Genomic DNA, 26,486 nt, shown 5'->3' with positions numbered 1-26,486 from the left:
TCTCTATTTTTCTCATGAATTAAGTGTTCATAGGTGCCTTTTAAATATATTTTGTGATCATCCTGTTTTCCTAGTTATACCTATAATATTATATATTGTAAGAGATTAATTACTAGAAAATCTATATGGTTATTGATGAATTTTGTAAATTTATATGGTTTGTAAACATTTCACTCATGAATTTTCTCTTTATGATCATATGTAAGAATGGTCTGTAGTTTAGTATATGTTTATATTTTTAAATGGTGATGTGTGTGTGCAATTGACATTATACTAGCTTAATAATTTGAAAGAAATTACAAATAAAGCAACCAGGTCCTGAAGTGTTTTTTTAAAAATTAATGTACTCATTGCATTTTCAATTTATTTTATGTATGTATGTATTTACATATTTATTTGTTCTTTACTGATTTTCTTTTTGCTTGACTCAATTTGAGTAAGTTTTATTTTTAAGAAAAATTACCTTCTTGCTTTTAAAATCAAAAAAATGTATTCACATGTATCATGTACTTTTGTGGCTTTAAAGAACTTCTTTATCCTGTCTGGCAGAAGAAGGCAATGGGAATGCTTGCCTGTCTTTAGGTGGAGTGGAAAAAAACAAAAAAGAAACAAAATGTCTTTCCTGAGATGCCAAACCACAAACCCACCCTCAGGCAGATTTGGTGCCAGAATTCATTCTGCCAGCATATTGTATAAATCTAGTTAAAATGGTCATGGGCAGTATTGCCCTAAGGCCTCTGGCAGAAACCAAAGCACATTTCTAAAGGAACATTCTTTAAACATGGGCACAAAGAATTTCTCAGATAAAGTTCCCAGGAACATGACTTCACAATAGAAACATATATATATAGAGAGAAATATATATATATATGTACAGAGAGAGAGAATATAAAATTGTGTGTGTAAGTGTGTGTGGCATATATATATATATATATATATATATATATATATATATATATACAGACAGGAAACCATGCAATTATGAGCAATAGTCATCCAACAAGAACAACAACAACAAAAACCAGAGCCAACCTTGTAAAGCCTGAATATTTTGAAATAACCAGACACACAATATAGAATAACTGCATTGAATATGTTGAAAGAAATAAGAATATAGCCAGTATGACTAGGGAGAAAGAGACTATCAAAATTGATCACGCATATTTGAAAAAGAGCTAAATAGAACATTTACAAATGAAAATATAATAATTTAAATTTGAAACTCAAAGGCCAAATTAAACATGAAAAAAACTACAGATGTAAGGAGAATGGTGAACTAAAAAATAAATCAGAAAAAATTACACAGAATTTACCATGAAGAGATAGAGATAGAAAATACTGAAAATAGATCAAGACATATGAAGGTATTAGAATTTCATGAAAAGAGGTTACAGAGAATGGGAATAAAGAAATATTGGGAGAACTAATAGCTGAACAGTGTCCAAAATTAATGACAAAATTAAGTCTTCAGATTCAGAAAACCCAATGAAGTCAACAAAGGTAAACAAAAATAAATTCAAATCTTAAAATAACTGAATAAAACTGCATAACACCAAAGACAAAGAGAAAACCATAAAATTAGCCAGATATGAAAGAAAAATTAACTGCAAAGGACCCACAATCAAATTAAGAAAGACCTCTCAGGCTGGACATGGTGGCTCACATTTATATCCCAGCACTTTGGGAGGCTGAGTCAGTAGGATCTCTTAAGGCCGGGAGTTTAAGACCAGCCTGGACAACATAATGAGACGCTGTCTCTATAAAAAATAAAAAATAAACTAGCTGGGTATTGTGGTCTTTGCTACTTGGGAAGCTGAGGCAGGAGGATTGGTTGAGTCTGAGAGTTCAAGGCTGTAGTGAGCTATGATTGCACCATTGCTCTTCAAAACCTGGGTGAGAGAGCAAGACCCTGTCTCTTAAAAAACAAAACAAAACAAAAGGAATTGACTTCTTAACAGCCTCAAAAGAAGCTAACCTACATTGGTATTATATCTTTAAAGTCCTGAGAAAATATTTTCAATTTATTATATACCAAGAAATATTTCACGAATGAAGATAAAAACATCTTAAGGAAAGCAAAATCTGAGAGTTCTATCTCCATTAGAAGTTCTTGTTAAGAACTATACAGAATACTTTTGGAAAAGGAAAATGAGCCTAGAGGGAGAATCTGAGATCCAAGGAAGAAGCTGTTCATGACTAAAAACAAACATTAACTGTATAAGACAGAACTGAATAAATAAAATAATTCTGAACAATAAAAATATATAAACTCAGAGTTAGTATTCTGAGGCTCTAATACTATTTAGGGGAAGGATAAAAGTATCTAGTCACTTTAAATTTTAATATGGATGCTTAAATATATGAGTAGTTTCTAAAAACCTAACTAAACTGGGTAATTTCCAAGCTAGTCAAACGGGAAAATAGAATAAAATATAAATATAGTTTAATCAAAAGGAAGGAATTTTTAAATATAAAGAAGGAAATGCATGCTGAATAGGTGGGACAAACAGAAAGAAAAAAATACTCCTTAAAGTAAAAAGCACATCTAGATGTAAAGAGGTTCACAATATATTGTTAAAAGACTCAAATATCAGGGACTCAAGATGGCACTGTGAGAACAACCCAGGATTGAAGCTCTCACTGGATGTGCAGAGAGGGTGAGTCAGGGACGCATTTCCAGACGGATCTTAGTTGCCCACAGAACGAGGAAATTCCCAGGTATAAAAGAGACGCGGGACGCCAGGCAGAGGTTTTGGCTGGTGTAGCCGGCAGCCGGTGCGGCTGCAGCCCGCGCCAGAGCGCAGAGACACTCCACAGCGCTACATACAAAAGCGCACTGTTATGGGTGCCCTGTTGAACTGGCAAACTGAGACCTGAGAGGGCTGAACTTGAGACTGAACGGGACTTGGACAGTGAGCCAGCCCAGGAAATCCCAGGGACACAGCTTTTGGGGTAACGCAGTGCAACAAACAAAACAGCGATTCCAAATGCTCCTGGTGAGGAGGTTCCCAGCTATGTGGGGGAGGGGCGTCCGCCATTACCGAGGCAATCAGCCCCTACTGAGGTACACGCCCATTGCTGATGCAGCCTGCCGTTGCCGAGGCAACCCGGTACAACAGAGAGACTCCGCCGCTGGGTGTAGCCCGTGGCAGCAGGGCGGAGACCGCAGCAGAAGGGCAGAGCCTGCAGCAACAGGGCGAACCTCACACCAGCAGGCGGAGCCTCGGCAGGCAAATAGTGACTAGACTGCCTCCTAGCTGGTCAGGACAGCACAGCAGACACTCAAAAATAAAGCCCCAACCCCTTCAGAAAGAGCAGCTGAGAAAAGGGTTTTTTTTATGAGTTCTGTTTCAGCAGAATTAAACATAGCAGCCTAACAGCCCTGAATGAACAATAGAGCTTACAGCTCAGCACTTGAGCTCCTATAAAGTACAGACTGTCTCCTCAAGCAGCTCCCTGACCCCTCTATATCCAAAAGACTGACATTTGGCAGGCATCATTCTGGGACAAAGATAGCAGAAAAAGAAACTGGTAGCACCCCTCACTGTTCTGCAGCTGCTATAGGTGCACCCTAGACAAGCAGGGCCTGGAGTGGACCTCAGCAGCCATACAGCGAAGGGGCTAGACTGGTAGAAGGAAAACCAAGTAACAGAAATACTTCATCATCAATAATCTGGGTGTCCATTCAGAGACCCAATCGAAAAGTCAGCAACTACACAGACGACAGGTGGATAAATCCACAAAGATGGGAAGAAACCAGTGCAAAAAGGAGGAAAACACCTGAAACCAGAACACCTGGCCTCCTAGAAAGGACCAAAACTCCTCACCAGCAAGGGAACAAAGCTGGACGGAGAATGACTGTGACGAAATGACGGAATTAGACTTCAGAAGGTGGATAATGAGAAACTTTTGTGAGCTAAAAGAACATGTTTTAAATCAATGCAAAGAAACTAAGAACCTTGAAAAAAGATATGAAAAAAGATTCGAGGAAATGATAACAAGAATGGATAACTTAGAGGAAAATGAATGAATTAAAGGAGCTGAAAAACACAATACGAGAACTTCACGAAGCATGCACAAGTTTCAATAGCCGAATTGACCAAGCAGAAGAAAGAATATCAGAAGTCGAAGATCAACTCAATGAAATAAAATGAGAAACCAAGATCAGAGAAAAAAGTGCAAAAAGGAATGAGCAAAGTCTCCAGGAAATGTGGGACTATGTGAAGAGACCTAACCTACATTTGATAGGTGTACCAAAATGTGACGAAGAGAATGAATCCCAGCTGGAAAATACTCTTCAGGACATCATCCAGGAAAATTTCCCCTGCCTAGCAAGACAGGCCAACACTCAATTACAGGAAATACAGAGAACACCACAAAGATATTCCGCAAGAAGAGCAACCCCAAGGAACATAATCGTCAGATTCAACAAGACTGAAATAAAGGAGAAAATACTAAGGGCAGCCGGAGAGAAAGGTCGGGTCACCCACAAAGGGAAGCCCATCAGACTCACAGCAGATCTCTCGGCAGAAACTCTACAAGCCAGAAGAGAGTGGGGGCCAATATTCAACATCCTTAAAGAAAAGAATTTTCAATCCAGAATTTTATATCCAGCCAAACTGAGCTTCAGAAGTGAAGGAAAAATAAAATCCTTTGCGAAGAAGCAAGTACTCAGAGATTTTGTCACCACCAGCCCTGCTTTACAAGAGCTCCTGAAAGAGGCACTACACATAGAAAGGAATAACCAGTACCAGCCATTCCAAAATCACACTAAATGCTAAAGAGCATCAACATAATGAAGAATCTACAACAACTAATGGACAAAACAGCCAGCTAGCATCAAAATGGCAGTATCAAATTCACACATAACAATATTAACCCTAAATGTAAATGGACTAAATGCACCAATCAAAAGACACAGACTGGCAAATTGGATAAAAATCCAAAACCCATCAGTGTGCTGTATCCAGGAAACCCATCTCACATGCAAGGATACACAAAGGCTCAAAATAAAGGGATGGAGGAAGATTTACCAAACAAATGGAGAGCAAAAAAAAAGCAGGAGTTGCAGTTCTCATCTCTGATAAAATAGACTTTAAAGCAACAAAGATCAAAAGAGACAAAGAAGGTCATTACATAATGGTAAAAGGATCGATACAACAAGAAGAGCTAACGATCCTAAACATATATGGACCCAATACAGGAGCACACAGATACATAAGGCAAGTTCTTAATGACTTACAAAGAGACTTAGACTCCCACACAATAATATTGGGAGACTTTAACACTCCACTGTCAATATTAGACAGATCAACCAGGCAGAAAATCAACAAGGATATCCAGGGCTTGAACTCAGACCTGGAGCAAGCAAACCTGATAGACATTTACAGAACTCTCCACCCCAAATCCACAGTATATACATTCTTCTCAGCACCACATCACACCTACTCCAAAATTGACCACATAGTTGGAAGTAAAGCACTGCTCAGCAAATGCAAAACAACTGAAATCATAACAAACAGCCTCTCAGACCATAGTGCAATCAAGTTAGAACTCAGAATTCAGAAACCAACCCAGAACCGCACAGCTTCATGGAAACTGAACAACTGGCTCTTGAATGTTGACTGGATAAACAACAAAATGAAGGCAAAAATAAAGAAGTTCTTCGAAACCAATGAGAATGAAGACAAAACATGCCAGAATCTCTGGGACACATTTAAAGCAGTCTCTAGAGGAAAGTATATAGCAATAAGTGCCCATATGAGAAGAATGGAGAGATCCAAAATTGACACCCTATCATCAAAATTGAAAGAGCTAGAGTAGCAAGATCAAAAAAAACTCAAAACCCAGCAGAAGACAAGAAATAACTAAGATCAGAGCTGAACTGAAGGAGATTGAGACATGAAAAACCCTCCAAAAAATCGATAAATCCAAGAGCTGGTTTTTTGAAAAGATCAATAAAATAGGCCACTAGCCAGATTGATTAAAAAGAAAAGAGAGAACAACCAAATAGATGCAATAATAAATGATAAAGGGGAAATCACCACAGATTCCACAGAAATTCAAACCATGATCAGAGAATATTACAAACAACTCTATGCACATAAACTAGTAAACCTGGAAGAAATGGATAAATTCCTGGACTCCTTTGTCCTCCAAAGCGAAAACCAGGAGGAAGCTGAAACTATGAATAGACCAATAACAAGGTCAGAAGTTGAGGCAGCAAATTAAGAGCCTACCACACAAAAAAAGCACAGGTCCAGACGGGTTCACAGCCGAATTCTACCAGACACACAAAGAGGAGCTGGTACCACTTTTTCTGAAACTATTCCAAATAATCCAAAAAGAAGGAATCCTTCCCAAATCATTCTAGGAGACCAATATCATCCTGATACCAAAACCCGGCAGAGACCCAACAAGAAAAGAAAACTTCAGGCCAATATCCATGATGAACATAGATGCAAAAATCTTCAATAAAATATTGGCAAGCCGATTGCAGCAGCAAATCAAAAAACTTATTCATCATGATCAAGTAGGATTCATCCTGGGGATGCAAGGCTGGTTCAACATACGCAAGTCTATAAATGTAATTCACCACATAAACAGAACCAAAAACAAAAACCACATGATTATCTCAATTGATGCAGAGAAGGCATTTGACAAAATTCAACAGCCCTTTATGCTAAAAACCCTCAATAAACTCGGTATCAATGGAACGTATCTCAAAGTAATAAAAGCTATTTATGACAAACCAACAGCCAATATCATACTTAATGGGCAAAAACTGGAAGCATTCCCTTTGAAATCCGGCACTAGACAAGGATTCCCTCTGTCACCACTCCTATTTAATATAGTACTGGAAGTTCTAGCCACAGCAATCAGGCAAGAAAAAGAAACAAAGGGTATTCAAATAGGAAAGGTGGAAGCCAAATTGTCTCTATTTGCAGACGACATGATAGTATACCTAGAAGACCCCATCACCTCAGCCCAAAAACTCCTGAAACTGATAAGCAACTTCAGCAAAGTCTCAGGATATAAAATCAATGTGCAAAAATCACAAGCATTCCTCTACACCAATAACAGACTTAAAGAAAGCCAAATCAAGAATGAACTGCCATTCACAATTGCTACAAAAAGAATAAAATACCTTGGAATACAACTCACAAGGAACGTAAGGGACCTCTTCAAGGAAAACTACAAACCACTGCTCAACGAAATCAGTGAGGACACAAACAGATGGAGAAACATTCCATGTTCATGGTTAGGAAGAATTAATATCATAAAAATGGCTATACTGCCCAAAGTAATTTACAGATTCAATGCTATACCCATCAAGCTACCATTGACTTTCCTCACAGAACTGGAAAAAACCACCATGAACTTCATATGGAACCAAAAAAGAGCCCGCATAGCCAAGTCAATTCTAAGCAAAAAGAACACAGCGGGGGGCATCACACTACCAGATTTCAAACTATACTACAAGGCTACAGTAATCAAAACAGCATGGTACTTGTACCAAAACAGAGATATAGACTAATGGAACAGAACAGAGGCATCAGAGGCAACACAACATATCTACAACCATACAATCTTTGATAAACCTGACAAAAACAAGCAATAGGGAAAGGATTCCCTGTTCAACAAATGGTGCTGGGAAAACTGGCTAGCCATGTGCAGAAAGCAGAAACTGGACCCCTTCCTGACACCTTACACCAAAATTAACTCCAGATGGATTAAAGACTTAAACATAAGACCTGGCACCATAAAAACCCTAGAAGGAAATCTTGGCAAAACCATCCAGGACATAGGAGTAGGCAAGGACTTCATGAACAAAACACCAAAAGCATTGGCAAAAAAAGCCAAAATAGACAAATGGGACCTAATCAAACTCCACAGCTTCTGCACGGCAAAAGAAACAGTCACTAGAGTGAATCGGCAACCAACAGAATGGGAAAAAATTTTTGCAGTTCACCCATCTGACAAAGGGCTAATATCCAGAATATACAAAGAACTCAAACAGATTTACAGGAAAAAAACAAACAAGCCCATTCAAAAGTGGGCAAAGGATATGAACAGACACTTTACGAAAGAAGACATATATGAGGCCAACAATCATATGAAAAAATGCTCATCGTCACTGGTCATCAGAGAGATGCAAATCAAAACCACATTGAGATACCATCTCATGCCAGTTAGAATGGCGATCATTAAAAAATCTGGAGACAACAGATGCTGGAGAGGATGTGGAGAAAAAGGAACACTTTTACACTGTTGGTGGGAGTGTAAATTAGTTCAACCATTGTGGAAGACAGTGTGGCGATTCCTCAAGGCCTTAGAAATAGAAATTCCATTTGACCCAGCAATCCCATTAGTGGGTATATATCCAAAGGACTATAAATCGTTCTACTATAAGGACACATACACACGAATGTTCATTGCAGCACTGTTTACAGTAGCAAAGACCTGGAATCAACCCAAATTCCCATTGATGATAGACTGGATTGGGAAAATGTGGCACATATACACCATGGAATATTATGCAGCAATCAGAAATGATGAGTTTGTGTCATTTGTAGGGACATGGATGAATCTGGAGAACATCATTCTCAGCAAACTGACACAAGAACAGAAAATGAAACACTGCATATTCTCACTCATAGGCAGGTGATGAAAAATGAGAACACATGGACACAGAGAGGGGAGTACTAAACACTGGGGTCTATTGGGGGGAAAAGGGGAGGGCCAGTGGGAGGGGGAGGTGGGGAGGGATAGCCTGGGCAGAAATGCCAAATGTGGGTGAAGGGGAGAAAGCAAAGAAAACACACTGCCATGTGTGTACCTATGAAACTGTATTGCATGCCCTGCACATGTACCCCAAAACCTAAAATGCAATAAAAAATAAAAATAAATTTTAAAAATGACGCAAATATCAGGAAACTATTAACATAACTTAGATATAAAGCAGAAATTGTCAATACCAAAAGCAGAAATTGGCAAATTTACCATCTTCAAGAGAGAAGCTTCTCTCAGTAACTGAAGAAGTAGACAAAGAAAAAGATAATTTAATTTATGAGAACTATAAAATCGAATGAAATTGTTCTAATTAACTTTATAAAATGTTAATTCAGACTAGGCACAATAGGTCCTTGCCTGTAATCCCAGCACTTTGGGAGGCTGAACTGGGCAGATCATATGAGGCCAGGAGTTTGAGACCAGCCTCGCCAACATGGTGAAACCCTGTCTCTACTAAAAATACAAAAAATAGCTGGGTATGATGGCGCACACCTATAGTCTCAGCTACTCAGGAAGCAAGGCACAAGAATCACTTGAACATGAGAGGCCAAGGTTGTAGTGAGCCAACATTGTGCCACTGCACTGCAGCCTGGGTGACAGAGCAAGATTTGGTTTCAAATTAAAAAAATATAAAACAAAATGTCAATTCAATACCAAGCAAATTCTATTCAAGTACACATAAAACACTTATAAGAACTGACTATATATGAGGCCAATCAACAAATCTTAAAGTATTATTGACTTAATTCCAATTTCACACTACTATAAAGGACTTCCCTGAGACTGGATAGTTTGTAAAGAACAGAAGTTTAATTGACTCACAGTTCTGCATGGCTGGGGAGGCCTCGGGAAACTTAAAATCATGGGAGAAGGTAAAGGGGAAGCAAGCTTGGATCTTTCTCACATGTCAGCAGGAGAGAGAGAGAAGAGTGAGGAGTGAAGGGCGAAGAACCCTTTATAAAAGCATCAGATCTTATGCAAGCTCACTCACTATCACAAAACAGCATGAGGGAAACCACCCTCATGATCTAATCACCTCACAGCAGTCTCTCCCCAGACACATGGGTATTACAGGGATTGTGATTGATGATGAGATTTGGGTGGGGACACAGCCAAATCATATCATTCCACCCCCGGCCCTTCCCAAATCTGATGTCCTCACATTTCAAAACATAATCATGCCCTTCCAACAGTCTGCCAAAGTCTTAACTCATTCCAGCATAAACCCAAAAGTCCAAGTCCAAAGTTTCATCTGAGAAAAGGCAAGTCCCTTTCACCTATGAGCCTGTAAAATCAAAAGCAAGTTAGCTACTTCCTATATACAGTGGGGGTTTAGCCATTGGATAAATGCTCCCATTCCAAATGGGAGAAATTGGCCAAAATAAAGGGTCTCATGCCCCATGCAAGTCTGAAACCCAGCATGGAAGCTATTAAATCTTAAAGTTCCAAAATTATCTCCTTTGACTCCATATCTCACATCCAGTTCACACTGATCCAAGAGGTGGACTAACACAGTCTTGGGCAGCTCCATCCCTGTGGTTTTGCAGGATTCAGCCCTCCTCCTAACTGCTTTCACAGGCTGGTATCAAGTATCTGCAGCTTTTTTAGCTGCATGGTATAAGCTGTCTTTGGCTATACCACTCTGGAGTCTAGAGGATGGTGGCCCTCTTCTCACAGCTCCACTAGCCAATACCTCAGTGGAAACTGTTGGCAGAGGGGCTAACTCCACATTTCCCTTCTTCACTGCCTTAGCAGAGTTTTTTTTATGAGGGCTCCACTCCTGCAGCGCACCTCTGCCTGAACATCCAGGTGTTTCCATACATCCTCAGAAATCTAGGCAGAGATTCCAAAACCTTAATTATTGGCTTATGTGCACCCACAGACCAACACCACATGGAAGCCACCAAGGCTTGGGGCTTGCACCCACTGTAGCCATGATCTGAGCTGTACCTTGGCCCCTTTTAGCCACAACTGGAGCTGAAGTGGCTGGGATGCAGGGTGTCATGTCCTGAGGCTGCACAGAGCAGTGGGGTCCCTGGGCCAGCACAGGAAACCATTTTTCTTCCTAGGCCTCCATGTCTGTGATGAAAGGGACTGCCTTCAAGATCTCAAACATTCCAGGAGACATTTTCTTCTTTGTCTTGGCAATTAACATTCAGCTCCTCATTACTTATGCAATTTTGTTCAGCCAGCTTGAATTTCTCCTAGAAATTGGGTATTTTTTTTTCTGTCACATCATCAGGCTGCAAATTTTCCACTTTTATGCTGTTTCCCTTTTAAACATAAGTTCCAATTTCAAATCATCTCTTTGTCAATGCATAAAACTGAATGCTTTTAAGAGGACTCAGGTCACATCTTGAATGCTATGCTGCTTAGAAATTTCTTCAACCAGATGCCCTAAGTCATCTCTCTCAAGTTCAAATTTCCACAGATTTCTAGGGCAGGGGAAAAATGCCACCAGTCTATTTGCTAAAACATGGCAAGAGTGACCTTTGCTCCAGTTCCCAATAAGTACCTCCTCTCCATTTGAGAACACCTCAGCCTGGACTTCCTTGTCTGTATCACTATCAGAATTTTGGTCAAAACCACTCAACAAATCTCTAGGAAGTTCCAAACTTTCCCACATCATCCTCTCTTCTTCTGAGCCCTCCCAACTGTTTCAACTTTTGCCTGTTTCCCAATTCCAAATCCTTTTCCACATTTTCATGTATCTTTATAACAGTACCCCACTCTCTGTGGTACCACTTTACTAGTCTGTTTTCACACTGCTATGAAGACATACTCGAGACTGGTTAATTTATAAAGAAAAGAGGTTTAATTGACTTACAGTTTCAGATGGCTAGAGAGGCCTCAGGAAACTTACATCATGGTGGAAGGTGAAGAGGAAACAAGCTTGGGCCTTCTCACATGGCAGCAGGACAGAGAAGATTGAGGTTGAAAGGGGGAAGAGCCTCTTATGAAACCATCACATCTCATGAGAAGTCACTCACTCACAAGAACAGCATGAGGGAAACTACCCCTATGATCAAATTACCTCACACCAGTTCTCTCTGTAGACACATGAGGATTACAGGGATTACAATTCAAGATGAAATTTGGGTGGGTACATAGCCAAACCACATCAAACATAGACCAACACAATTGGGACAGAATTTCTTTTAAAAACGTGTTGTTATAAGCATCATGTAGTTGGATGTGACCCAGTGTGACAATCCTTTTCTTTAAATAAGTAAATTTAACCTGTTAATCGTTACAACTGATATGACCATGAATCTGAGGCAGCTACAGTGCTTATTTCAAAACAAATTTTAGTTTCTATTTGGAGACTAGGCAACTTCTGTAGCTTTTGATTGTAAATATTTAACGCTTGAGTCTTCTAAATCTTACTACTCTTATTAGCAGTAGATGATTATAATGCTGCTACTACTGCTGAGGTTGCTGCTGTTTTTATCAACATATGGTGTCCTGACCTTCACTCAGAATTGTAGACTAAAAACTTCTGTGGCTACTTCACACTCACTGGGATGGCTATTATTAAAAACAAAAATACAACAAAACAGCAAATAAATGTTGGTGAGGATGTGGGAAATTGGCACCCTTGTGCATTGTGGTGGGAATACAAAATGGTGCAGCCTATGGAAAATGATATGGTTGAGTCATCAAAAAAATTAAAGATAGGATTCTCATATGATCCAGCAATTCTACTTCTGAATATCTACCCAAAAGAAGTGAAAGCAGGAACTTGAACTGAATTTGTACAGCAATGTTCGTAGCAGCATCATTTATAATACCAACTCAAGTAGAAGCAACTTGAGTGTCCATTAAAGGGTGAATGGATAAGCAAATTGTGATATATATATATGATTGAATATCATTTGCCATTAAGAAGGAAGGAAACTCTGACCTGCTACAAAATATATGAACTTTGAGGGCATTATTCTAAGTAAAATAAACCAATTACAAAAGGACAAAAATCATGACTCCAGTTATATGAGGTGCCTAGAGTAGTCAAATTAATACAGACAGAAATAGAATGGTGGTTGCCAGGGGTGGGAGAAAAGGAGAATGGGTACTTATTATTTAAGGGATATGGAATTTCAGTTTAGGAAGATGAAAAAGTTTTGGAGATGGATAGTGGTCATTGTGGGTTTTTTATAAATTCAGGTGGCACATGTGCAGGTTTGTTACATGGGTATATCGTGTATTGCTGGAGTTTTTCAACTCTCCACCTGGTCCCATCCTCACCCTTTCTGGAGTGCCCAGTGTCTATTGTTCTATCTTTATATCCATGTGTACCCACTGATTAGCTCTTACTTATAAGTTAAAACATGGGGGGTATTTGATCTTCTGTTTTAGTTTTTTTTTTGTAAAGGATATTATTTCATTATTTTGTATGACTGCATAATATTCTGTGAGATCTATGTATATATAAAATTTTCTTTATCGAGTTCACAATTGATAGACACTTAGGTTTATTCCCTGACTTTGCTATTATGAATAGTGCTGCAATGAACATAAGTGTGCAGCTGTCTTCTTGATAAAATGATTTTTCCTTTGGGTAGATACCCAGTAGTGGGATTGCTGAGTAGAATGGTAGTTCTATTTTTAGTTCCTTATGGAATCTCCACTGTTTTTGATAGGGGTTAAACTAATTTACGTTCCCACCAACAGTGTATAAACACTCCCTATTTTCTTCCACCTTGCCAGCATCTGTTGTTTTTTGACTTTTTAAAAATAGCCATCCTGACTGGTGTGAGGTGGTATCTCATTGTGGTTTTGATTTGCATTGCTCTGAAGATTAGTGATGTTGAACATTTATTCATATGTTTGTTGACTGCTCATATGTCTTCTTCTGAGAAGTATCTTCATGACCTTGGCCCACTTTTCAGTGGAGTTATTTGTTTTGATTTTCTGGTTGATTTGTTTAAGCTTCTTATAGATTCTAGAAATTAGACCTTTGTCAGATGCACAGTTTGTGGATGTCATCTCCCATTCTGTAACTTGCCTATTTACTCTGTTAATTAGTTGAAGTAATTCCCATTTGTCTATTTTTGTTTTTGTTCCATTTGCTTTTGAGGTTTTAGTCATAAATTCTTTCAATATGTCAATATTCAAAGTCGTTTCTCCTAGGTTTTCTTCTAGTATTTTCATAGTTGCAGATCTTACATTGAAGTCTTAATCTATCTTAATTTTTGTCTATGGTGAAAGGTGGTGTTTGAGTTTCATTATACTGCATATGGCTAGCCAGTTTTCCCCACCTCATTTACTAAATGGGGTGTCCTTTCCCCATTGTTTATTTTTATTTACTTTGTCAAGATCAGTTAGTTGTAAGTATGTGGATTTATTTCTAGGTTCTGTATTCTGTTCCATTGGTCTTTGTCTATTTTTGTACCAATGCTGTGCTATTTTGGATACTACAGCCTTGTAGTATCCTTGAATTCGGGTAATGTGATGCCTCCAGCCTTGTTCTCTTAAGATTGCTTTCGCTAATGAAAATTTTTGTAGCTAATTCAGTGAAAAATGATGTAAGTAATTTGGTAGGAACTTCACTGAATCTGTAGATTGCTTTGGGCAGTATAATCATTTTAATGATATTGATTCTTCCTCCATATTACCATGGGATATTTTTCCATTTGTTTGTCTCATCTGTGAGTTATTTCATCAGTATTTTGTTGTTCTCCTTGTATAGGTCTTTCATTAGTTAAATGTATTCCTAGATGTATTTTTTTGTGGCAAATGTAAATGGGGTTGAGTGTTTGATTTGGTTCTCAGCTTCAGTATTGCTGGTGTATTGAAATGCAGCTGATTTTTTGTGTGTATTAGTTTTGTATCGTGAAGCTTTACTGAAGTAATTTATCAGGTCTGGAAGTCCTTTGGAGCAATCATTAGGCTTTCTAGGTATAGGATTATGTCATCAGCTAACAGAGATAATTCTACTTCCTCTTTTCCTATTTGGATTACTTTTATTTCTTTTTCATGACTAATTGTTTTGGCTAGGATTTCCAATACTATTTTGAATAGGAGAAGTGATAGTAGACATCCTTGTTTTGCTCCCATTCCAAGGGAGTGTATTAGTCAATTTTCATACTGCTGTAAAGAACTGCAAGAGATAATTTATAAAGGAAAGAAATTTAATTGACTAACAGTTCTGCAGGGCTGGGGAGGTCCCAGGAAACTTACAATCATGTCAGAAGGGGAAGCAGGCACATCTTACATGGCAGCACACTAGAGAGCACCTGTAAAGGAAGAACCATCAAACACTTATAAAATCATCAGATCTTGTGAGAACTCAGTCATGAGAACATCATGGGGAAAACAGCCCCAGTGATCTAATTACCCTTCTGCCTCAATACATGGGGATTACAATTCGAGATGAGACTTGGGTGGGGACACAGAGCCAAACCATATCAGGGGGAATGCTTTCAACTTTTCCTCATTTAGTATGATGTTAGCCATACATGGCTCTTATCATTTTTAGCTAAGTTCCTTTGATGCCTAGTTTGTTGGAGGGTTTTTATTGTGAAAGCATGTTGGATTTTATTTAATACATTTTTTGCATCTATTGAGATAACATGGTATTTGTTTTTAATTTTGTTTATGTGGCAAATTACATTGATTTCTGTATGCTGAACTGTCCTTGCATACCAGAAATAAAACACACTTCATCATGATGAAATATCTTTTTGATGTGCAGATAGATTCAATTTGCTAGTATTACATTAAGAATGTTTGTGATGGTGTTCATCAGGGATATTGGCTTATAGTTTTCTTTCTTCATTGTGTCCTTGCCAGATTTTGAATGATACTGGTTTCATAGAATGAGTTAGGAAAGAACCCCTTTTCCTCAGTGTTTTGGAGTCATTTCAGTGAGATTGGTACCAGCTTCTTTGTAGGTCTGGTAGATTTTGGTCATGAGTCTCTCTAGTTCTGGACTTTTTTAGTTTGTAGATTTTTTTTATTACTGATTCAATTTTCTAACTCATTATTGGTCTGTTTTGCACTTTAATTTCATCCTGATTCAATCTTGTGAAGCTATATGTTTCCAGGAATTTATCCATCTCCTCTAGGTTTTCCAGGTGGTGTGCATAGAGGTATTCATAACAGCTTCTAAGAATCTTTTGTATTTATGTAGTATCAGTTGTAATGTCAGCCTTGTCATTTTTTGATTATGCTTATTTGAATATTCTCTTTTTTCTTGGTTAATCTAGCTATTTATCTATCAATGTTGTTTATCATTTCAGAGAACCAACTTTTCATTTTATTGATCTTTTGTATATTTTTGTCACAATTTTATTTCATTCTACTCTGCTCTTTGTTAATTCTTTTGTTCTTCTAGCTTTGGGTTTGGTTTGTTCTCATCTTTCTAGTTCCTTCAGATGTGAGATTAGGTTGTTAATCTGACGTCTATCTTTTTGATGTAAACACTTAGCAGAATAAATTTTCCTCTTAACCCTGCTTTTGCTATATCCCAGGGATTTTGGTATTGTGTCTCTATTTTCACTTATTTCAAAATCTAAAGTCATTCAACATCAAGTTGTTTGTTTAGTTTCCATGTATTTACATGGTTTTTGATAGTTTCTCTTGGTATTATTCCTGATTTTATTCCACTGTGATCTGAGAAGAGGCTTGATATGATTTTGATGTTTTTTGGTTTATTGAGACTATTGACCAATCATATAGTCGATTTTAGAGAATGTACCATGCACAGATGAGAAATATGTACATTTTGTGGTTGTTGGGTACAGTGTTCTGTGGTGTTTACTGGGTCCATTTGGTCAAGAATACAATTTAAGTCCAGATTTTCTTTATTATTTTCTGCCTCAGTGTTCTACCTAGTGCCATCTGTGTGGTGTTGAAACCCTCACTATTATTGTAAGGCTGTTTATCTCTTCTTTTAGGTCTAGTAGTATTTGTTTCCTAGATCTTGGTTCTCCAATGTTGAGTGCACATATATTTAAGAGAGTAGAATCTTCTTATTGAATTGAACCCTATGTCAGTATATAATACCCTACTTTTTTTCCTTTTTTTTCTTTTTTTTACTGTGATTGTTTAAAAGTCTGTTTTATCTCACACAAGAATAGCAACCCTTACTCTTTTTTGTTTTCCATTTATGTGATAGATCTTTCTCCATTCTATTATGTTGAGACTGTGGCTGTCATGTGTGAGACTGGTCTCTTGAAGACAGTAGATGGTTGGGTCTTTTTTGTTTTTTTTTTAATCTTTTGCCAATCTGTTTTTCTCAGGTGGGGCTTTTATGCTTTCATGTTCAAGGTTAATACTGATATGTGAAGTTTTGTTCCTGCCATAGTGTTGTTACCTAGTTGCTTTGTAGTCTCAATTGTGTAATTGCTTTATAGGATCTATGTCCTTTGGCCTTATATGTGCTTTTATGGTTGCAAGCATCGTTCTTTTGTTTTCATGCTTAGAACTTCTTTGAGCTTTCTTGTAGGACCACTCTAGTGATGAAGAGTTCCAGTTCCCTTAGCATTTGCTCATCTGGGTAAAACTTTATTTGTCCTTCATTTATGAAGCTTAGTTTAGCAGGATATAAAATTCTTGGCTGACTCTTTTTTCTGAAGAAAGCTAAAAATATACCCCCAGTCTCTTCTTGCCTATAAGGCTTCTACAGAGAAGTCTGCTGTTAGTCTAATGGTATTTCCTTTATGGGTAATTTATCCTTTTTTTTCATCTGCCTTCCTTTGAGATTTTTTTCTTTCATGTTGACCTTGGATAGTCTGTTAATTATAATCCTTGGAGATTATCATCTTGTGTAGTATCTTGCAGTAGTTTTCTAAATTTCTTATATCTGTATGTTGACCATTCTAGCAAGGTTAGTGAGATTTTCCTGAATTACTCCCTCAAATATGTTTTCTAGGTTGCTTTATTTTTCTTCTTCTCTCTCAGGAATGCTAACCCATTGTAGGATCATTCACTTTACATAATTCCATATTTCTCAAAGGCTTTCTTCATTTTTCTAAGTTCTTTTTTATTTTTTATCTGACTGGATTAATTTGAAAGATCAAATTTTAAAGCTCTGAAATTATTTCTTCTGCTTGGTCTAGTCTATTGTTAAAGCTTCCAACTGTATTTTGAAATTCTTTCAGTGAATTTTTTCATTCCAGAAATTCTAATTGTTTGGGGTTTTGTTGTTGTTTGTTTGTTTTTTATGTAGCTATGTCATCTTTCACATCCTGAATTGTTTTTCTAGTTTCTTTGTGTTGGATTTCAACTTTCACTTGGATCTCATTGAGTTTCCTTAAAATCAATATTTTAAATTATTTATCTGCCATTTCAGGCTTTTCATTTTGGTTAGGACCTATTGCTACAGAGCAAATGAAAGACTTTGGAGTTGTCAGTTCATTCTGGGTTTTTTACTGCTAGAGTTCTTGCACTGGCTTCTTCTCATATGAGGGAGCTATCACTGTTTATTTTTGAATTTGCTATCATTTGGATAGGACTTTTACATTTTGTAATTCTTTTTTATTTTGAGGGTATGTTGTATGTTGTGTATTATGATTTGGCTTCCTTTCTGGGTGCTTTCAGAGGACCAAGGTGCTGTATGGGTCCTTCATTGTGGATAGCTTTTGTGTGGTGGCTTTCTCACATGCTGCTGGTTGTAGCAATGTATTTGACATATCAGTCAACACTCTATCTGCTGCTTGGCTGAGGGTGTGGAAGTCTTATCACATATACTAGCACCCAGCCATTATGGCAGCAGGTGTTTTATTTGGTGGTGGAGTTCAAGCTCTAGTCCAGTAGGTGGCACTTAAGAGTAAGAGTGTCTCACCCTCAGGTAGATTGAAGGTGAGTGGAAGCACCTACCCTGATGTAGAGAGGAGACTGTGTTGGAGCATGCTGAGGTCTTAAGGTGGTAATGGGTGGAAGATGACACCCTCTCCACAACCTTTCCTAGCCATCAGTGCTGCCCCCTTCACCAGTTGGTGCCACATCCTTCATTTCCTTTGTCCCAAGGGAGACTTTAGTGGGCTATGCTCCCCATTCCCTTCAAGGCAGCCCACACCAAGGGTGAGATCTCCAGGGCTCCCACAGCTCCACAGGAACCCAAAAGCCCCCTGTGTTTGCTAGAGACAGAGTGGGTTGTGGGGTATATTTGTAGGGAATCCTGTGGTATGGTGATTCAAAGGCAGAGATTGCCTGGGCATGGCAATGTCCCACCACAGGTACACAACCAGTATGGCTCAGTTCATCCATGTCAGTTCAGGTCTGAGGGGAGTGTAGGCATGCTTAACATGAGCTGGCCACCTGGTTCTCTGACCCTAAAAAGTTCCCCCAAGTCACCACTGACACCATTGCATTGGATCCAGAGGGTAGAGGGGCTCTCCAACAGTTTGACAGTCAGTGGATTGTTGCAGGGCTGAAGGGAGCAGAGAAGCACTCCCACTCCCACACACTCTTACTATAGGGTTTTGAGTTCCTCAGGGTTAGATCTATGCCAGACCCTTGCTGATTTTTTTTTCTGTACCTCTGCTTTTTCCCCTGGGCACTCTGACAGGTCCTGGATCTCTTCTGTCAGTTTTCCATTTGGAACATATCCATTCACAGGTAACTTTGATCTTTCTGAAAAGAATTGGCATTTGATGTCACTATCAGCCATCTTGAAAACCAGGAGCTTGATGGTGACTATTATAGAACAAGATGAATGTACTCAATGCTACGCTATACGTAAAATAGGTTAAAACGCATGTTTTATGTTATATATATTTTACCAAACACATGCAAAAAAAAAAATCAAATCCTGCTCTGTCTACACCCAGGAATAGTCTTCCATTGTCCCTGGGGTGTTGATGTAATGATCACTCTTAATGCTTTGAGAGAAGTCAATTCTGTTATTCCTTTCTAAAGCTGCTCTTTCAACAGTGTAGAGGTGAAAACAAGAATATTACCTAGGAATGCCTTCTGTTTGTGTAGCACTTTATATTTGAAGGAAGGCTTTTATGTGGGTAATTCATTTAATCCTCATGGCAGCCTTGTAAGGTCAGTAGTGTTGATCCCTTTTAACTGATGGAAAAATGTGAAGCCTGAGAGATTAAGTTGTCCAAGACTATAGGGCTGTTAAAGGATGCAGAGGTTCAAATACTTATCTTCTGACTCTATAGCTGTTGATTTCCCAAAGTAGAGAAATAACTGTCAATTTACTATTAGCTTTACATTTAAAATACCAAAAGCTAGTTGATATTCTTAATAAACTGAATAAAGAAGAGAAAAAGAAAAATTGCATCATTAACTTCCCAGTGACTGAGAAATAATGATTATGGTGAATTTAGACTCTAAATCCTATTAACATATTTGTGGCTTTTTATACCCCTCTATTTTCAAACTTTGGTCACGTTTAAACTCTGTTTGGCTTTTTGTGTTTTTAGACTTTAGCTTCTGAAAATACACTTTAGTTTGGGGGTTGGGGGGCTTTTCTTAAAAACTCCCCAACCCCCAAATTAAATTTTTGTTTACAGTCATAGCTAGTCAAATTTTTATCTAAATTCTCAAAATAAACGTACAATTCCAATAAAAATAAGTAGCCAGGTTGTTCTCTCATTGTTATGCAATAACTATTTCACTTTAGGTCTTAAATTTCATTTTTTATTGCTCTCCTTGGAGTGGATGGCTAATGTAAATGGGAGAAACCTGGCATCACACCATCACTGGTCTTAGTAACTTTACGAGTTCCCCCTAGAACAAATAGCTAGGTCAGTGCAACCTCCAAATTCTCAGCATGCAGCTAGCATTCACTTTCCTTTGAAGCCTGCCATAGATAAGTCAACTCAGAGCCCCAAGTTTCCTGCTTCAGAATGCTGACCTAGTAGTCGTCTCTGTCACTGGGAAGATGCGGTACTGTATGAAAGAGGGGTGGCATTGATACCCCCTCACTGTGAAAAAGCCTCCCTGAATTTTTAAACTGATAACATAAATAACACTTCCTAAGGCAATATGCAATAGATTTCTTACTGTGGTGGTATTCTGTGAAAGAACTTGAGATTTTCCACTCCCTGGTCCTTCCCTCTGTACAGAACCTGTAAAGCCTTCACGGACAGGTTACACACTGAACATTCAAAGAGGTGGCCCCTTTGTTTCCTCTTTCAGGTTGTTCCAGCTACTGTGAGGTGAAAATACTGTACAGTCCAGCTTACCATTGCATTTACTGCACAAATTCTGAATTCACATCCCTTACCTCATGTGAAGTTTGGAAGCATTTACTGTACTTTAAAAAGCTTGCAGCATGTTGGGACTCTTCTCTTGTGTTTTGCCATAAAATTTATAAGCCAGGGTTCATTTGTGCTGAGTGCAATGGAAAAATGAAGTCCTTTCACAAAACATGACTCACACCTATAATTTAGGCAACACTCAGGAAGCTTTTCCTTTGTATCTGGCTTATTGCTTCCATTCCCATAGCTTACGTTTATTAAGCACCTACTCTGTGTCAGCAATTGTGCTGAGCATTTCATGTGTACTGTGCCATTTAATGCACATCATAGGCCTATGTGGTAGCTACTAACTTATTCTCATTTAAAAAAAAACTGAAACAAAAAGGTTAAGCGGGCACATAGCGGGTAAGTGGCTTATGCCAACTCTTTTTTTCTTGTGTCAGTTGTACTGCTGTAACTCAAATAGATCATTGTATTACCTTTTACAATCCCAAGTTAAAGAATATCTAGAATCAGGTTTGACTTCTCCCAGTGCCTTACACACTTTAATATTCTCTTCTCTCAGGAGGGGGAGGTTCCAATTTTCATATTATATTTCCTGTGTTTCAGATCTATCATTGTTTTCCCCTTAGCTTTCTCTTCTGCATGATTTAAACAAATAATAGCAAGCAAACTCTTGTTAATATTCCTTCCAAGATGGTACTTTCTAATGTCTCAGTTACTTAAGTTTCTTTCAACTCAAACTTTATTTGATTGCTCTATATTCTACTAAGGAGTGAATGATACAAAGCACATACTCATTTGTGATTATGAACAAACAGCAAAAAAATCAATGGCAAACAAAAATGGAAAGTTGCTTCATGTTTTGAATGAGGCAGACTTTTAATTTAATGATGATTGAAACATAAATGGTAATTAAAACATAGAGGAGAATATTATGAGGACAAGCCTGTTTTTGGAGAGGAGCTTGGTTTCTTCTTGTTCTAAAACTTGTGTAATTTCCACAAAATATATTTCAACTCATTAATTGAATGAGACAGATATTTATTGAACATCTACTTTGTTAAGAATATAGACTCTGTATTTAAAAATGGACACTGCCCTGAAGAGGGCATGAGAGAAGACAAACATAATATATAATTACATCCAAGGCAGTTCATATTAAATGCTCTTCTACCCTTTCTTACAGTTCTTTAGCAAGACATGACAATTTGTTCACTAAAACTTGTCTTGAATCTGTCTTCCTCTTAAGAGAAGTTTGATTTTCAATTTCAGAAATAGCCGAATTTGTGCTTTAAAGATTGGAATAAGTTTTTCCTCCATTTATTGCCTGATTATTGTGATCAATTCTTAAATCTGAATTGAAATCCTGAGAGATGCTTGCTTGCTACCCACTTTAAGATGCATCTTTATTATCCTCTTATGCCACAGAGTCATCAGAAATTGGGCCTTCCCTTGTGATTCACACCACTGTCCCATTTGGAGTTACATACTTGGAACACAGCATTGAGGATGTGCAGGAGTTAATCTTCCAGCAGCTGGAAAACATTTTGCCAGGTTTGCCTCAGCCAATTGCTACCAAATGCCAGAAATGGAGACATTCACAGGTAATCAAATAATCCAGTGGTCTAAGCACAACAATTTTCTTAATAGGCTAACAGAACTGATGTTACTTCTTTATTCTTTGCATTCTCCAGTAAACGAAATTATGTGATCTTTGGAGCAAATATGTGTTTGCTCAATACATAAATATAACTTCTGCAGGTTTTATTGTCCTATTTTTCAACAAGAAGTGTATACAATTTTCACCAAAGTTATCTTCAAATTCTAGCATCTCAAGACTTACAAACCTTGATATTCTGGGGTCTTTACTTCAGAGAAGGCAGGTTATATATCCAAATGCAGCTGTTTCTTTGGGGTTTTTCTAGATCGGTACTGTGAATATTTAGAAACCACTGTAACCTCCCAAAATTTTGCAATGTGTCAAATCAACCTTGTAAGTATATTTTGCTACACAATTTTCATTTTTATTAAGTTTCCACTTTGGTTTTGACTGCTGCCAGCTGAGCTCTCTGGGGAGAGAGGTAAGTACCTGCATAGGACAGCTAGTTGAACTGTTTTTCATGGTTAGATAAACCTTATGATCACTCTACTAGTTCAAACTTAAAGCTCTTTATACTAAGTAAATACTGAGTTTTTTTTTAATTTCTGCATATTTCAATGGAAGTGAGTATTCACAGAAAAGGTATTTTGATCCATAAACTCAATAGTGAAGTCATTTAGCAGACAATGGGGCAAAGGGCAGATAGAGTAGAAAAAGCAGTGAGTTGTCCATTTATTTCCTGGGATTTCTGAGCCTGTTGATGAACTGATTTATCATCCCTATTGGATATCCAAACTGTGAAGCCTTTAGAAAAAGTGGTGTTGTGGGAAGTTGGAGTTGGTTTTATATATTTTAAAGGACTTTCTAAAATCAGAGTAAATAGTAAATTATTTCCTAAAATATCACAGCAAGTCTATGTTTTGCTCATATCTTCTCTAGTTAAATTATACAGTGAACCTTTGGGGAAAATATTTACTTAAACACGTCATGGTCACCTTAGAAGACTTTCCTTTTTCCTTTTAAAAGCATTGAAAAACATGAATAGCTATTATTTTTAAGTGATATTGAACTCAATTTTAAGTTGGCTTGAAAAAGAAAAAGTCTACATTGGCTGCAAAACCTGAAAGGGAATAAGTTATCATCCAGACTTAGATGTTTGCATATTCCACCATTCATATACTTCTCATAGTACCTTGAGGATCATTTTACAAAACATAACATTGTCATTTATGGTGGAAATATTACCTAAATTGTGTTTCATTCATATATGTATGAACATCACCTTAAAAAAAAGAATAATTAATGAAAAGTCTAGCTATTTAATATTCTCAGTTGAGGCTTTCATGGAGCTGGTGTTCCCTGCTTCAAGCAATGTTGCTTGGTGTGAATGCCGCATTCTAGACCCCTCAGGCTTGATTTCTCTATTCATTTTGTATTCCCCCTTTTTCTCTTCTTTAGTGACCCTTAACATTGCATCCTGCCACTTAGGGGATGTGGAGGGTAGAAAGGAAGAAGAAAAAGGAACGGGCAGAGCAATAAGGAGCAGCTATAGTGTGCCAGGCCTGAAACTGGGCAATTCAAAGATGGGATTTTATTTAATATCAAAAGTAGGCTTACAAACAACAATGAGATACCACTACACACCTGGAATGGCCAAAATTCAGCACACTGACAACACCAAAGGAATAGGAATTGTCATCATTGCTGGTGGGAATATAAAATGGCACAGCCACTTTGGAAGACAATTTGGCAGTTTCTTATAAAAGCAGACATTGTCTCATTAAACAATTTAGCAATCACCTCCTTGGTATTTACCCAAGAGAGTTGAAAATTTATGTCCACAAAAAAAGCCTGTGCATGGATGTTTATAGCAGCTTTGTCATAATTGCCACAGCTTGGAAGTAACCAAAATGTCCCTCAGGAGGTGAATGGATAAATAAATGGTGGTATATCCAGAAAATGGCACATTATTCAGCACTGAAAAGGAATGCCATTAACTAACATGGAGAAAATTTAAATGCATATTAAGTGAAAGATGCCAATCTGAAAAAGCTACATATTGTATGATTTCAACTATATATGGCATTCTAGAAAAGATAAAACAATGGAGACAGTAAAAAGATCAGTGGTTACTAGCGGGTGAGGGTGAGGGAGGAATTACTAGACAGAGCAGAGAGAATTTCTAGGGCAGCAAAAATTTATGTCTGTTACTATAGTGGTTGATAAATGTCATTACTCATTTGTCTAAACTCATAGAATGTACAATACTAAGAGTGAACACTAATGTAAACTAGGAAGTTGAAGTGATAAAGATGCATCAGTGTTGATTCATTAGTTGTAACAAATGTGCCAAGCTGGTAGGGGATGTTGATAATAGGGGAGGCTGTGCATGTGTGGGAGGGTAGGGGGTGTATTAGAAATCTCTATACCTTCCTCTCAGTTTTGCTGTGAACCTAAAACTGTTATGAAAAAAAAAATAAAGTCAATTTAAAAGAAGAAAAAATTCATATTAAAAATGTATCTAGTGGTAAAGATAAACCCTAAATAGATTATTACAAATATATATATTTTTAAAGCAGTCTTATGAGTTTGTTAGTTTTAACTCCCTATAGCAATGAGCACACGAAGCCTCAGAGAGATGAAATAACTTCCTTAAATCCCCACTGCTAATAATGACAAAACCAGTCTACCTGCCTCTCAAGTCCCTCCTCTTCACTCACCTTCTATTTTCCTATTGTTGTAACAAATTCTCAAAAACTTGGTAGTGGAAAACAACACAAATTTATTATCTTAAAGTTCTGTAGGTCAGAGTCCAAAGTGGATCTCACTGGGATAAAATCCAGGTGTGGTCAGGGCTGCATTCCTTTCTAGGAGAGAATCCATTTTCTTGCCTTTGTCACCTTCTAGAAGCTGCCGGCATTCCTCTGCTTGAGATTCTTTTTATCTTCAAAGCCAGCAACAGCAGGTCAAATCCTTCTTCCACTCTGACCTTTTCTTCTACCTCACTCTTGTGATGACATTGGGCCCACCTGGGTGATACAGGATACTCTCCCCATCTCAGTTCAGCTGATTCATAATTTTAATCCCTCTGCAACCTAAAATCTTCTTTTCCATATAACATAACATAGGTGTAGGTTCCAGGAATTAAGGAGTGGATGTCTGTGGTAGGGGCATTATTTCTGTCTGCCACACCCTCCTTTCTCCAAAACCCTTGATGGATCCCTTTATAAGGTATTGTCTCCCTCTTCCTCATAAAACTTCTGGAGAGAGCATCAGCCGTGTAAGGCTCAAACCACCATAAAGGAGCAGCTGCTATCTGCAAAAGATAAGAGGAGCATTTTGTGTGGGGACAGTTTCTGGTTTCCCTGGTGTTGCTCTCCAAAGCCTAGTGCTTCTCCTAATGTCGCATATCCATATCCACAATTGCAGCAGTGGGGTGAAAAGTGTTTTTTTCATCTATTCATTTGGTTATTCATTTATTCAATAAGCATTTAATGAATACCTACAATATGCCTAGTACTCTGCTCAGGAAACCCTAGAGACTAGTATTTGCTGAGAGCCTTCTCCTAAGACTCTAAACTGAAGTTGTCTTGGGTAAGAATGGTGCCTTCTTGTGGGTGCCACTCTTAAACCATGAAAGAGGCAGGTGAAGAAAGAAGGCGTTTTTGAAAGACTTGGGAGCTGCTTCTGTGCATCCCATTTTGAATTTGAATAAAGCACTTGAGTAGGTGGTTCAAACAAACAGAAAAGCATTGGCAGATTTTTTGTGGTTCTCAGTTCCTCCCTTTTGCAGCTATTTGCCTTCCATAATTTAAATGTTTAGCCAGTTAATATAACTTGATGCTTAGTCTGTTATGCACTGAATTAAGGTTTCTGTAACAAGTATGATATATTAACTCTTTCAGTAGAAGAATTACTGAAAATGTCTT

General features: G+C 37.8%; 1 protein-coding gene across 4 annotated transcripts in view; it reads left to right on the top strand.

Moving 5' to 3' along the window:
* Nucleotides 1–26,486, top strand: part of RNLS (renalase, FAD dependent amine oxidase) — a 325,440-nt gene that overhangs the window by 248,139 nt on the left and 50,815 nt on the right. For all 4 annotated transcript variants that reach the window (XM_017979119.5, XM_035268410.3, XM_002756369.7 and 1 more), the window contains exon 6: nt 22,386–22,561. In XM_017979119.5, coding sequence (XP_017834608.1) covers nt 22,386–22,561 — 176 coding nt within the window. The remainder of the gene's footprint in view (nt 1–22,385; nt 22,562–26,486) is intronic.

Source organism: Callithrix jacchus, chromosome 12, assembly GCF_049354715.1.
Source record: "Callithrix jacchus isolate 240 chromosome 12, calJac240_pri, whole genome shotgun sequence".
Lineage (NCBI taxonomy): Eukaryota > Metazoa > Chordata > Mammalia > Primates > Cebidae > Callithrix > Callithrix jacchus.
This window is presented reverse-complemented; position numbering and strand designations above follow the sequence as displayed.